The sequence below is a fragment of the Vombatus ursinus genome, unplaced genomic scaffold (genome assembly GCF_900497805.2).
Source record: "Vombatus ursinus unplaced genomic scaffold, bare-nosed wombat genome assembly UNPS02010769.1, whole genome shotgun sequence".
Classification (NCBI taxonomy): domain Eukaryota; kingdom Metazoa; phylum Chordata; class Mammalia; order Diprotodontia; family Vombatidae; genus Vombatus; species Vombatus ursinus.
In genome coordinates, this window is record NW_020950547.1 from 3,847,326 (window position 1) to 3,861,668 (window position 14,343).

Sequence of the window (14,343 nt, forward strand, 5' to 3'; positions counted from 1 at the left end):
CCCGCGGCCTCCCTCAGCTGCCCCCCTCCGAGCCTTACCTATACCTGGCACATCCTTCTGCACCTCTCCACCACCCTCTCCTCCCAGCCCCACCCTAGCTCCTTCCTAGGCGCGTCTGTGCTCCCTCGCGGAACCGACTGCTGGAGGCCCGGGGATGCGCTCCCTACGAGCTCTCCGGGGAGCTCTGTGTGGACCAGGTGGACGGCCTCCCGGGCGGGGAGCATGGGGTCCCCTGGCCCGGGATCCCCTCCTTGTTGGAAGCGTCCGCCACCAAGGCAGGGAGATGCTGAACAGCCACCAGCCGCAGCATCAGACGGAACAGTAAGGCGGGAGCAGTGGGGAGCGGGGGTGTGGGGGGGTGCACTCATCGCGACAGAGCCCCAAGCTCCAGCGCCTTTCTCCCTCCCTCCTCTGGGAAGCGCTCTGCTCTCTCCCCAGTTCTCCACCTACCTCCCACCTCCTCCTTTCTGGTCTCTCCTCTCCCACCGCGCAACACCGTGATGCCCTTGCCTTGGGATTTGGGGGTTTGGGTCCGGCCCACCTGGGCTATCCTGCGGAGTCCTTCGGGACGAGGGTTGAGTCATATTGACCCTCCGGAATGTAAGTTTGCAAGGTGCGTAGGTGGGCCGAGCACTGCCCTGGAGTCTCGGGGCACAAGACCCTCCCCTCTAATTCCACTTCATTCTTCCCCTCCCACCTTTCCTTCCCAATCCCAACCTAGTGTAACCTGGGGTGTTTAGGCTTAGTTGGAAGCCCGGTTTACACCAATATATATTATATTGTTATATATAATATATATATATAGAGAGAGAGAGAGAGAGACAGAATTATCTTCTCTGTAATGCTGGGTGCGGGTTGTTTGGGTGGTATTTACATTTAGAGTACAAGTCCAAGTAAATATTTGCATGTAGAGGATGGAGTGGTGGCAATGTTTGGGCAATATTTCCTCCAGTGTCTAGCTTTTTGTCTGATATACATACATACACACATACATACACATATACGTAAATGTGTTTGTATGTATGTATGTATATATGTATGTCTATGCCTTCACTGTGTTAACTGATGTGGGTGATTGAGAGTGATGGGGTTTATTATTGCTGCATTAGCTCAAGCGTGGGAGAACGTGATGTGTATGTATGTGTTTGTTTTACAAGGTAGCACCTGTGTGGGTCAAAAATTAAGCTTACAGAATAGGGTAGATTTTTATATGACTACTTAAAGAGAGAGGGTTTTTTGGTACCTACTTCACAGTCATGTGAAGATGGAATAAAATAAAATTTGAAAAGCACAGTGCCTGGCACATAGTAGTCACTTAATAAATGCTGGTTCTCTTCCTGCCTGCTCCCCCCACCCCGTCAGCGGAATTAATTCGCTGAGAATTAGATTCCCCCAGCTCAGAGTCAGCCAGCAAACCAGACTAGGATCTTGTTTGCTTATGTGTGGGTAGGTGTGTGCTGGCCTTTCTCCATTACCCCAGATGTCCCCTTTCTTTGGGAGTCTGCGTGATTCTGCATCTTTCTTCCCTGCTGAGGAAATTTGCTAGTGCTAAACCTCCCAGTCCAGTTTATCTCTTCCTCCTTCCTGTCTAGGCTTGGGATGCCAGACAGAGAGGTAGGATGGAAAAGTCAGGATTCTCAAAGACTTCTACATACACATTCACAGGTATTTGCACATACACACACACACACACACACATACATATGTATGTATATATATTATATATATACATACATATATAGCTATAAACACATACATCTATATATAGTCAGCCCTCTCTTTTGGCTCTGAATAAAGCTCCAGAAATAGATATAAATGCCACCCAAAGGAAACACATTGTAGCCATTTGCATTTCTACTCATAAGACAGTCCTTAACCTCTGCTCCTAGAAGAAACAGGAGAGGAATTTAGAGAATGTGTCTGAGATCTCTGATCTCTCCCCCTTATCCATACCCCCAAACAGTGATGCATCAGAGAGTGGCATGCTGTCTCGCCTGGGTGACCTGCTCTTCTACACCATTGCTGAAGGACAAGAAAGGATCGCCCTCCATAAGTTCACTGCTGTGAGCTATTCTCCAGTTTCCCCTACCTAGTTACCCAAGTTTCTGAAGGGGTAGGAGACAGAAGGGCAGCATGCATGCAAAACTGCTATTGGGAACCTATAATACATGAGGTTAAGTAACCAGTGGTATTAAAAACTCCTAGGTTAATAGGAGTCATCTTACCCCTGTCTCAGGCATGCCTATTAATCTTCCTGGTCAATCTGGGATATGAAGGGAATACCCTATGACCTTGGGGCTTTCAACTGTGAACCGTTAAATCGAACCAAGTGCAGAAGTTACTATTTTTCTTTATGAGAGAGACCAATAATGGAGCTACTCCAGTACTTTCTTTAATAGAATTATACAATCTTAGAGTTTAAAGGAACCTGTCTTAGAAGTGCTTTGTCCAAAGCATGAATCAGTCCCCAGAAAGCCATATGGGCTCTGTCCAGCCTCTTATTTGAAGATTATAATTTTAGGAAACTCACTGAGTATCCATTCTATTCTTCCATATTTTAGTACCCATAGTTAAACATGGGCTGGCAAGGTATTGAGTTAGGAAAGGACAGAGTGATGTCATCCCGGAGCTCATGGAGCCATCTCTTTCCCCTGAAGGCACTGAGAGCTACCGGACTGCAGACATCAGATCCCCGGCTCCGGGACTGTATGAGCCAGATGCGGAAGATGGTTCAAGAATCCAGCAGCGGGGGTCTCTTAGACCGTGATCTTTTTAGAAAGTAAGAGCTAGGGTACAAAAGCACTTCTTTCACTTCTGTCTAAAAATCACAAATTCATAGGATATTAAAACTGTAAGAGATTTTAGAGATCACTTCCTCCAATCTGTTTTTATAGATGAGGAGGCTGTGGCCCAGAGAGACTGTGATTACCCAAGGTCTCACAGGTAGTTAGGGTCAAGCTATATAGCTCAGCTCTTAGCTTACCGTTTCCTTCCCCCAACCCTAAAGGGTCCTGTTGAGTGGGTAGAATAATATTTTAACTTCATCCCCCTGATTCAGTTGTGATTGTGTGGTCCAGATGTGTGAGCAGCAACATTGTGCTCCTGACCCAGGCATTCCGAAAGAAGTTTGTCATTCCTGACTTTGAGGAGTTCACAGACCATGTGGATCGCATCTTTGAGGAGACCAAAGAACGCACAGAAGGCAAGGTTAGGAACGGGACAGTGAGGGGGAAGAAATATGCTGTATGGCTAAAGGAAGAGAATTGTAAATGAGTCCCAGTGATTAGGAGCCAAAGGGCAGGCCTTTCTACCCCCACTGCACAGATCCCAGCTCAGTAAAGTTCCTGAAGTTCTGGGGAGGAAAAGCAAGGAAAAAGACCAACTACCAATTTGGCAATTTGATAGAAGTGGATATCTAAAGGAAACTTTATAGATAATGTATATACATCCATATCTAAAGGAAGCTAGGACTTCCCTTTTTGTTCCTTCCAATGTCCAGCGGTTCTTTGACGTGCTTGGGAACCATAAAAAAAGGGGATCATCCAAAATATGTAATAAAGGACTTTGGGCTGGGGATGGGGACATTTAGAAAGCCACAATTTGTAAACTTGTATTTGAAAAGCTGAAAGATTTGAAGGCTGGCAGTTTTCAACTAGAGATTGGATAATCACTTATTGGGAATGTCGTCAAGGGGATTCCTATTGAATGAGATGACCTCTGAGATACATTCCAACTCTGACTATGTGAAATTTTAACTCGGGTTATCAATTGTTCTGCCACCCTTTCCTTTAACCTCTCTCTCTCTCTCTCTCTCTCTCTTTTTCTCCCTCCCTTCTTTCCCCTCACCCACCTCCTCTCCTGTCCTCTCCTTTCTTTCTTCTTTCTCTCTCCCAAACTTCCTCTTGCCCAGGTGGCAGCCTACATTCCCCAACTAGCCAAGTCAGATCCTGATCTGTGGGGTGTCTCACTATGCACAGTGGATGGACAAAGGTGAGGATACTGGGTAAGGGGGAAGACTAGGCAGGGAGGGAAGAGTTGCAGGACTAAGGCCACCCTTTTCATAGCTTTTCTCTATCTATAGGCACTCAGTAGGACAAACTAAGATCCCCTTCTGTCTACAGTCCTGTGTGAAGCCCCTCACTTATGCCATCTCTGTCAGCAACCTGGGCACTGAGTATGTGCATAAATATGTGGGCAAAGAGCCCAGTGGTCTACGTTACAACAAGCTTTCCCTCAATGAGGAAGGTGAGAGCTGCCATAACTCAGACCAAAGCATAGGCTGCTACTTTTCTGCTCTTCCTTTTTGCTATCAGTCTTAACCCCCTCTCCATGTGCTTCTCTGCCCCTTCTTTTAGCTCAGTATTTTCCACCTTCCCAGAAAAATGGTCTGTGAGTTTCAGACTGACCAACAGAATGAGAGGACGGAGGGCAATAGAGGGTGGGAAGCAGTCATGTCCCAGAGCCCCCACTGATAGAGCCTTGGGTGGATTGTGTCTCCCCAGGAATCCCTCATAATCCAATGGTAAATGCTGGTGCCATTGTTGTGAGTTCCCTGATAAAGGTAAGTGTCCTGACCTCAGTCCAAAAATACTGCCAGAACTATTCATCCTTCAAATGTCTCTGGCTCTGTATTCCCCATTTTACACTGAGGCAAAGTGCAACATCACTCTGCCTTAGCCAGCTCTTCAAATAAGCTTACACCTAGCTCTGATTCCCCAGAGGGGACATGGAAACTGTCAGGATCCTGGTCTTACCATCTCTTTGGAAAAGTCACAGCACAATGGGTACATTCCCTGCCCTAGCGTAACACCTTGGTCCTTAGAGAAGAAAAAAGGCTCTAGCTGCCTCCCTAATCCCAAAGGCTAAGTGCCAAGACCAGGGGGAGGACAGCACCTTTCTGTGCTGATTGGCCACATCTGGGTGAGGGAGTAGATGGGGAGAGAGGGTGAATGGCCTGAGTGGAAGCAGCTATTAGTCACCTGGAACTGCTGAGTTGGCCTTGGGCAGGGGTATCAGACTGGCCCACCAGCTGTAGGCCTCCCAGGCCTTGAGCAATAACCCTGAGGGCAGCAACATCCTGGGAGCCAATCGTAGCCCGTGTTGAAGAAGGTGGTACCAGATTGCCCTCCCCCCACTACTGAGATGTAGGAGCCTGTGTTTTTGATCCTCTAGGCAGCACATTGGTGTGGGGAAGTGAGAGATGGGTCTGGTCCCTCATTATTGCTCAGTGCTGGCTGCTCTGGGTCATACATGTCCAGACGTTACCCCCACTTCATTCCTTCCATGTCTCCATCAAGATCAGTCCTCTCCCCCTTCCAGATCCTCCTATGTCTACCCTGGGGTCATCACCTCATGCTTTCCCCTGTGCTGATATATGTTTCTTTTTGCAGATGGACTGCAATAAAGCAGAGAAGTTTGATTTTGTAAGTTCACTTACTGCCACATGAAATGTTCCCAGTAGCCAATGCACCAGCCCAGAATATGACCCTCATTCTCTGAGGTGTGGGAAGCTACTAGCCTTTGCCTTGAATTGGGAGCCCTTTGAAGTTCCTGAGCTCTAAAGCCAAACTGTGATCAGTACTAAGTGATTCAGAAGACCTTGTCAACTTGGTCTTTGTCATTACTTAGGTGGAATATTTTTCCTGACTCCTCTTACTCTCTTCTAGGTGTTGCAATATCTGAACAAATTGGCGGGAAATGAATATATGGGTTTCAGCAATGCTACGTAAGACTCGATGAGAGATTTTTTTGGGGAAAGGGGAAATCTAAGGGTACTTTGGGGCATATGCTGCTCCTATCCTGTAACTTAACATTAGTGCTTCATTTCATTGACATTTCATTGAGATGTAGCTTTTTTTTTTTCCAGTAGATTGAGGTTGATAATGATTAGGACACTGCCTGGGTTTCATCCCTGTCCTAGATGTTTCCTAGTCTAGTCCTCCTGGAATAGATTGTTGGAAGGTTTTCTATGTTCTACATTGTAAAGCAATGATTCTTCCCTGCACAGGGTCAAACGTTTAGTAGGATATCTATGATATGATTTCCCTTAATGCAGAGAAAATATTTCCTCTTTTTATGACCCACTCCAAATTTTAGGCTTACTAACTAGTTTTTGCTGTAGGTTCCAGTCAGAAAAGGAAACTGGAGATCGGAATTATGCCATTGGCTATTATCTCAAGGAAAAAAAGGTAACAAAAGGTGCTGGAGGAAGTTAGCAGAATTCTGTTGAAACTAGAGGGGCAAGGGGCAGTTAAGTGGTGCAGTGGATAGAGCATGGGCCCTGAAGTCAGGAAGACCTGAGTTCAAATGCTGCCTCAGACACTAGCTGTGTGACCCTGGGCAAGTCACTTAATCCCAATTGCCTCCTCCCCCCCCCCAAAAAAAGAAAGAAAGAAACTAGAGGGGCAGGGAGCTTAGTTGATGTTAAGGAATTTGGACTGAAAAGCAATGACTTCTGTTGACTAAATGGTGCCAAATAGCAGTTAATGCATTTTTCTATTCTTCCCCTGCAGTGTTTTCCTAAGGGAGTTGACATGATGGCTGCCTTGGACCTCTACTTCCAGGTAAATAAAACACGTTTCAGCTCTGAGCCTTCTGAGTGGGAACTAGAGACAAAATACTCTCTGTGCTGAAAGGGATATCTTGTAGGGAAGACTTCTCTCATCACATCAGGGTCCTCTACCCCTGCTCTCCATCCAAAATGAAGGTAGTGACTGGTTACACAACATCCTCCACCATCCCCCTTGTTTTCCCAGCTGTGCTCAGTGGAAGTGACATGTGAATCGGGCAGCGTCATGGCGGCCACACTCGCCAATGGTGGAATCTGCCCGATCACGGGCGAGAGCGTGCTGAGTGCTGAAGCTGTTCGCAACACCCTCAGCCTCATGCATTCCTGCGGCATGTATGACTTCTCTGGACAGTTTGCCTTCCATGTAAGTCTACTTGGACCCCTCACATTTTTTGTCAAGAGATATTCAGGCTGATCTTTCTTCTTTTCTTCCAGTCAAGAGGATCAGGCTATTAAGCAAGAGCCTTTGGGGATGTAGGGGGCGGGGGGAGGGGGGAAGAAGGACCTAAATGTAGATTTGGCAGTATTATAGATAAGTACATGTAAGGAAAATCAGAGGTTCATGATGAGAATGTGAAAAAAAAATATTCACAGGAGCCTGAGCAGCGTCCTTGGCTGACCACTCAAGTGGGAGAGCTCAAGAGATGGGCATGTGTGGCCTCTCCCACAGTGGTTATGTGGCCGAGTTGTGTACAATCTTTGGCACACGTTCAGCCCCATCTTTGGTCTCCCAGGTGGGCCTCCCAGCCAAGTCTGCAGTGTCAGGAGCCATCTTGCTTGTGGTACCCAATGTAATGGGGTTGATGTGCCTGTCACCTCCTCTGGACAAGGCGGGGAACAGCCTCAGGGGCATCAGCTTCTGCCAGGTAAGTTGTACCTTTAGGATCAAATCCAAATCAAATATTTGTTGAGTACCTACCATGTGTTACTTTCCATGTCTCCCTTTGGCTGTGACTGTAGAAGCTGGTATCTCTCTTCAACTTCCACAACTATGACAATTTGCGGCACTGCGCTAAGAAGCTGGACCCTCGACGTGAAGGAGGAGAAGTACGGGTAAGAAAAATCATGGTTGGTTGTAGAAAGATTCCTAAAACAGACCATTCCCAGCACCTTGAGCAGCAAGCACCCATGACTGCTCATGTAAGTGGGCCTAAATGCATTAGGGCTATCCATGTGTGGCACCATTGTCCTCAGGTAACTGCTTTTCCCCTCCCCCAGAACAAGACTGTGGTGAACCTGCTCTTTGCTGCCTACAGTGGAGATGTTTCAGCTCTTCGAAGGTACTATCACCCTGGTGGCTAAAAATAAGAACTCAGGCTCCAAGATTAAGAGCTAGAAGGGCAGCTCCCTGTTGTGTTACAGATGAGAACACTGAAGCCCAGGGAGGTTATGACTTAACTCAGATCACACAGGGAGTGTGACAGCTAGGATTAGCATCTGGGTCTTCTGGACTCCTCCGGAGTCAGTTCCTGCTGCCACCTGCAGAAGTGTGCTATTGGATAGAATTAAGAAGCTAAGAGCAGGGCCCTGCGGGTGAGGACACACCTGGCAAATCTGAGGACTGGTACTTACAGGGTATCTTCCTGCCCCTACTCTTACTTGGGAGATACTCATTCAGGTTCATGTGGGCATAGAACCACCAAGGCCCCTGGAAGAGCTGGAGCACTTCAGGCATGGCAGAGGCCCTCTTCCTTATTTTCCTCCACACTTCTCTGAGCACCAACCCTGTTTCAGAAGGGCCACTGCTGGTGACACCAGAACTGAAGGACACCAGCAGCTCTCGTGCTATTGCTCCTAGGTTTGCCTTATCAGCCATGGACATGGAACAGAAGGACTATGACTCCCGCACAGCACTACATGTTGCTGCAGCAGAAGGTATCTGAAAGATTGACAAGGGCTCCAGACCATAAAAGCCCACTTGTAGGTTTATTCCATCTACTCACCATCACATCTCATCCCTTTTCCTCTCTGGAAAAGACACAAAGCATGAACCAACCTCCATTAGAGCACATGTATGCATTCATTCAAATTGAGTGCTATTGTCCTGATGGCTATTGGAGGCACAAAGCCAAATTAGGACCCCCTGACTACAATTTATAGCTAGAATTATACCCTACTGTTTAAAGGAATGAGGGGATAGGAAAATAACTTTTTTCCCCCCTCCTTGCACCCAACCCTTCTTTAAGGGTCATGGGAGGCTAATGGGGTCAGGGTTGTCAGAGACCTCCAAGCTTTGACCCTCTTTGTACCCCTAGGACACCTGGAGGTTGTCAAGTTCCTGGTGGAAGCCTGCAAAGTAAATCCTTTTGTGAAGGACAGGTGAGTAGGAGGAACCAGTAGATGGAACTTTCTTTTATCCCTTTTTATCACTACCCAATTCCCTATTTGTCTGATTATTGCTCTGTCCTTCACAGGTGGGGCAATATTCCCTTGAATGATGCTGTGCAGTTCAACCATCTGGAAGTGGTCAAACTGCTGCAGGATTACCAGGACTCCTATACTTTGTCTGAAACTCAGGCTGAGGCAGCAGCTGAAGCCCTATCTAAGGAAAACCTGGAGAGCATGGTGTAATGGGGGCTACCCCCTCCCTTAAACAAGAATCAACAGGAATGAAGTCTACCTGGCTTCAGTGAGGGAAGAGGGGAAGTCAGCTTAATGTCTTAGACCAGAGCCTCTTTGAGGAGTATTCATAGTGACCCCAGCCCATTCACCCCACCACCCCCATCATGAGCCAGATCCCCCATTACCTTTTCAGACAAAGCTCAGAGAGGGGTCCTAGTGGCCACTGCCAGGTTTTGAATTGGGTTTTGACCAGAAGGTTTGAGTTTCTGCATGGTGCAAGTACGTACTTTGACTCAATTAGCATCCCCAGAAAGTTTACCTAGGTTTCTTCTTAAATACAGCCAGTTCTCATTTAAGTAAGTGGACCTTTCCACAGACTCCCTCCTCCCTACATCCCCCTTCCCTTGGAGCTCTTAGAGGCCTGCACCTCCCTACCCCACCCCTAGCCAGAGTGGCTTCAGTGCGTAGAGTGGAGGACCCCTAGCACACTCCCCTGCCACTGCTTGCTGGGATCCTGAGCCACAGGGCTGGCAGGAGTCAAATTTGCATAATGTGAGAACTGTCTGTATTCTATTTCTTCTCCCTGACTCCATGGTTGAAGAAACATATTAAAGAAAGGAAGAGTGCACTGATGAGGAGCCCTGGGTTGCTACACCTCTTATAAGTATATACAGAGGAGAAATGAGGAAAGCTGTGGAGCCTGGTTTGAAGGAGGCTGAAGTGTACTGTACCCCCTTCAATCAGGATATAATGCTGCTAATAGTTCTTTTATAGACAGAGAAAGTATTTTGTGATCAAATAAAATTTTAATTATACAAATCAATATTTTTGTTAAACCCAGCCCTCTCCCTTTCTCCTTTGATGAGGAGTGTTTAGCCACCACCACTACAGTAGGAGGGGCCAGATGGTGTACAGAATGTATATTTATACAGTAATAGCCACTACATATACTTCAAACTTTGCTTTATATGGGTTCTTATTTCTTCTAGGGAAAAGGCAAAGATCACTTCTAATTAAGGGGTGAAGGGGACAATGGGTCCATGACCCAGAGAATACTATTTATCATATTTGATTAAAACTGAAAATTTTCAAGTCTCTCTGCCGAACATGAGTTAGGTGAAACCTCCTGCCCAGCAATCCCTTTACAAAATCCTCAAAGGAGGGAATGTTTGTAAAGATGGTACCCTCAAGAATGCCAACTCCCAGTACCAATGACCTAGTTAACCCCTAAGTTTTCTCCATTGTCCTCCATAATTGTAACTGACTGACTGGGCATCGGAATCTGGACAGACAGAAAGACTCATGGACGGGAACGGTTGCAGCTATGTGGTTGTATGGTTCTGAGATTGTTGGGATCAGGACGATGTTCTCGGGCTACAGCACACTGAGTCAATAAAGCACTTGTGAATGAGCTAAAAGTCCAGACTCCGTGTACTAAACAAAGAAAAGGGCAATGACACATTGACAACTTTGCTACTCCTCTAGCCACAGGTAGAAAGGGCTTATTCTGGAGAAGTTTGGTAGAACCCCCAAACAGAAAACCACTAGACTCCAAATATGGGCAGAGTGGGAGAGGGTCACCTTGGTTTATGTTTCAAGTAGAATTATAGTAATGAAGTTAAAGCAGAGGTGCAGGGGTAAACTTTCAGAATGGGTAAAATCTAAGACTGGCTAGTGGCCCAGTGGGAGGCGCACGTATCATTCTCTATAACCAAACTGGTCCCCAACAAAATCGGACACATATGTGTCTGGCAGAATTGGGAGCTGTCTCTTCAACCTCCATAGGGAATAGAAGAAAGAATGGCAGATGAATTCAAGATATTGCACAACTGCCCGATACTGCTGGATGAGTAGGTATGAGAACTAGAATAAACTGGGCTGGACATATAAAAGGGCCCACCCAGGGGCTTCAGTGAGAGGTTCTAGTTAAGCCACCCTAGATTCCTTCAGGCACATCAAGCCCTGAGTGGGTCAGCAGCTCTCCATCCCAAAGGGCAAAGGCAGGCACCACTGGGCCTCGGAACTCTGTCCTTAAGGTGTATACTACAGCAGTCTGGCTTGCGTCCACCAGGCTGAGTCTTTGTGCCTCATAGTCCAGAAGCAGTCCCACTTTCTCAGGCTGGCCAATGCCTGTTATTGGGGCACTCTCATTGGCCAGCATGGCATGCCACTTCCGGTGAGCATAGGTGAACACCCAGGAATGATCATTTGCACCAATGCAGCAATCCCGAGGTATGTCCAAATCCGCCACACCTATTCGGAAATGCTGAGATTTCTTGACTGTTACCTCCCAATAGTGCCGACCACTGGTGACTGCGGTGTTACCCAGCACCACAGCCCACTCCTTAAAGCGTTCCTGATTGAGGGCCACTTTGGTGGGCTCCAGCCCTACCATGCCATACTTAACACCGGTCTCCCCCTTGAAGATTGCGAGGCTGGTATGAGCTGTCTTTTCTTCTAGATTAAAACTGATAGCTGCAGAGCAAACCAGAGAAAGGCAATGAAAAGGATGAGGCTGGGATGGGAACCCTGGAGTCCAAAAGGGGTGGTACTCCCCAAAGAAAAGCTGGGGGGGGGAGGTTAGAAAGGGAAGTAACATTTGGAGGTCTGGATCCTAGCTGGGAGCAGGAGAGGGGTGGTGAGGTGATACTCAGAAGTCTGGGTCCTGGCTCGGAACCTGAAAGGGGTGGCAGAGTGGCACAAGGGGTGGTGTACTGGCTGGGGGTGGGAGAAGGGTGGTAGGGTAACATTTGGGGGTCTGGGCCCTAGCTGAAGTGGTGAGTTACGTTCGGGGGCCTGAATCTCAGATGGGTAGCAGGGTGACATTGGGGGGGTCTGGATTTTACTGGGAGCGGGAGAGGGGTGGTGGGATGACATGCGGGGTGTGGGTCTTGGCTGGGAGCAAAAAAGGGATGGCCCCAGAGACCGAGACAAATAGACTCATCTCACTGGGCCAACAGCTGTAAAAACACAAGAATTACCCCAGCTGTACGGAATGGGGGGACCAGAGTCGGAGAGACTGGGCCACCTGCGCGGGGGGACAAAAGCGCCCCCCAGACCGAGGCTGGAGGGCGGGAAAAGGGAAGGACTGGGGAGCGTGTGGTCGGGGAAAAGGCCTTCGGGAGTCGGCAGGAGGTCCCATGGGTGGCCAGTAAACAGCCCCTACCTCTCCGGGTGGCGGCGGCCACGGCCCCCAACCACTCAGCTCCCCAGCGATGCAGCACACTCTCTTTGAGCAGCGCCATCTTGCGCCCCGGCTGTCTAGGCACGCCCCTCACGCTGAGACGCCGCCATTTTCACGGCGCCGCTTCTTGGGCACGTGATCGGGAGAGGCCACGGCGCAGCATGATGACGTTATCGCGTGTGATAGGCTTCTGAGGATTGGGTGTGGCCTGAGGAGGTGGAAAGGGGGGCGGCGGTGTGTGCGGTTATTTGTGTTGTTCCCACGCTCTTCTCTCTTCCAGACCTGTAGGCACTCCCACCCCGGCTGTGAAGTCTGAAGCCATTTGCCAACGATAGCCCTTCTGAAAGAGGTGGTGGTGGTGTTCGGTCGTGTCCGACCCTCCGTGACCCCATTTGGGGTTTTCTTGGCAGAGATGCTGGAGTGGTTTGCCATTTTCTTCTCCAGCTCATTGTACAGATGAGGAACTGAGGCAGACAGGGTTAAGTGACTTGCCCAGGGTCACACAGCTAGTAAGTGTCAGAGGCCAGATTTGAACCCAGGAAGTAGTCTAATTCATTCCAAATCTAGTGCTTTATCCATTGAACCACCTAGATGCCCTAAGCAATAGTTAAGAGTGTGGCTTCACAGAGTGCTTTGAACCCAGGATTGTCATGCCCCGGTAGACCCAACAATTGTGTGTAAGTCGTGAAGTGGATAGCCCAGAGGAGGCCCTATGTAAGCTTAGACAGCTGAGCAAAGCTAAACTTCTGAAGGGTCTCAAATGCAGGCATAGAAGGATTAAATTCTAAGTACCACCTATGCAGCATGTTTGGGGGCCAGACATTGTCCCAATTTCCTGGGACTGGAGTGGACAAGCTCTGAAGGGCTTTCCAGTCTTCTTACATTTGACTCTTCTCCATATACTCTATGATCCAGCTACACTGGCCTTCAGTCAGTTCATCAAACACCATACTGTCTCTTGCCTCTGTGCTGTGAGAAATGCTAACAGCTTGGTTCCCAGTGAATTGTTAAGAAAGCAGGACAGGGGGAGATTGGTTAGACATTGAAGATGTAAAGGTCATCCATTGCCTCCTGAGCTATCACAAGTCATCTTGATTTTTGTCTTGCCACTTCTGGAAGAAAAAGTGAGGCTGACAACTTTGTACATCTCTACCTTACTTAAACACAATTTATGTGCAAGTCAAAAGACAGCACTGATCCCATTTTACTGCCTTCATGACTATTGGAACATATTGTTCTCATCCACCCATCCACCCAGAGGAAGTCTTCACCTGGTTGGGGTAGACAACCCCCTAACTCACCAACAGATTTGAGACCACATCAGTTACTTCAACCTGGTTTAGCCTGTCTGCTGAAATGGTTTAGTAGGGTGTGGACACTGAGCATGCTACAGCTTCTCAGAATCACAAGTGAGAATTGGATGAATCAAGTAGACACCAAAGGGGGAAAGCAGCTCTGAAAAAGGCTTAGCAGCCATCACATCAGAGGTATTAGTCTTCCCTGAACACCCTACATGCCACAATCCAGGGATGGGGATGTGATGGAGACTGACAGCTCCTTTCTTGTTGTCTTCCTCACAGTCTTATTTTCCCTTCAGCAACCTGAAGTGAGATGGGCATTGTCCATCTTCTCTCTCAAAGTTGGAAGCCAGAAGCACCTAAAGCCCAAAGAGACTCTTAAGACACTGAAGAAGTTTGAAGAAGGTTCAAACCTACTCAAGAGAGTTGAAGAGACTCAAGAGCCTACAAGAAATTTGAAACTCAAAACACCTGGCACTATCCTCTATCTCACCACTTCAACTCCTGTCCTTGCATAGGTATGGGGCATTGATCTTTACAAATAAGAGAATCTCATACCAATGGGTTTTGGTACTCCAGTTACATTAACTTTCTCTCCAAGTTCAAAGATAATCTAACAAGTACACTCTGGACTGTACTAAGAAATTACCCCCAAAATTCAAAACTAATCAACTAATCAACTCAAGCCTCTATTTTTCTCATGGATGGGCTTCCTCTCTGAATCTCAAACC

At 47.7% G+C, this 14,343-nt stretch overlaps 2 protein-coding genes across 2 annotated transcripts; one reads left to right on the top strand and one right to left on the bottom strand.

Moving 5' to 3' along the window:
- The first annotated feature begins 500 nt into the window (after positions 1-500).
- On the top strand, positions 501-10,541 carry GLS2 (glutaminase 2). The gene is made up of 18 exons (XM_027854990.1): positions 501-617; positions 1,890-2,063; positions 2,658-2,779; positions 3,078-3,207; positions 3,911-3,990; positions 4,082-4,245; positions 4,503-4,561; positions 5,391-5,423; positions 5,667-5,725; positions 6,122-6,188; positions 6,513-6,563; positions 6,756-6,932; positions 7,303-7,434; positions 7,529-7,621; positions 7,787-7,848; positions 8,367-8,443; positions 8,824-8,887; positions 8,983-10,541. The coding sequence occupies exons 1-18, from the start codon at positions 501-503 to the stop codon at positions 9,137-9,139; spliced, it is 1,818 nt and encodes a 605-aa protein (XP_027710791.1). The 3' UTR covers positions 9,140-10,541.
- A 98-nt stretch (positions 10,542-10,639) lies between these two features.
- On the bottom strand, positions 10,640-12,380 carry SPRYD4 (SPRY domain containing 4). The gene is made up of 2 exons (XM_027854925.1): positions 12,297-12,380; positions 10,640-11,605 (listed from the first exon to the last, which is right to left on the bottom strand). The coding sequence occupies exons 1-2, from the start codon at positions 12,373-12,375 to the stop codon at positions 11,067-11,069; spliced, it is 618 nt and encodes a 205-aa protein (XP_027710726.1). The 5' UTR covers positions 12,376-12,380; the 3' UTR covers positions 10,640-11,066.
- Positions 12,381-14,343: the final 1,963 nt, after the last annotated feature.

Bases quoted from the DNA above. Each gene is read 5' to 3' on its own strand.
- GLS2 (XM_027854990.1), top strand. From the start codon at position 501: ATGCCCTTGCCTTGGGATTTGGGGGTTTGGGTCCGGCCCACCTGGGCT. The intron at 2,064-2,657 runs GTGAGCTATTCT...TTTCCCCTGAAG, and splicing joins CCCTCCATAAGTTCACTGCT to GCACTGAGAGCTACCGGACT. The intron at 3,208-3,910 runs GTTAGGAACGGG...CCTCTTGCCCAG, and splicing joins AAGAACGCACAGAAGGCAAG to GTGGCAGCCTACATTCCCCA.
- SPRYD4 (XM_027854925.1), bottom strand. From the start codon at position 12,375: ATGGCGCTGCTCAAAGAGAGTGTGCTGCATCGCTGGGGAGCTGAGTGG. The intron at 11,606-12,296 runs GTAGGGGCTGTT...TTTGCTCTGCAG, and splicing joins GGCCGCCGCCACCCGGAGAG to CTATCAGTTTTAATCTAGAA.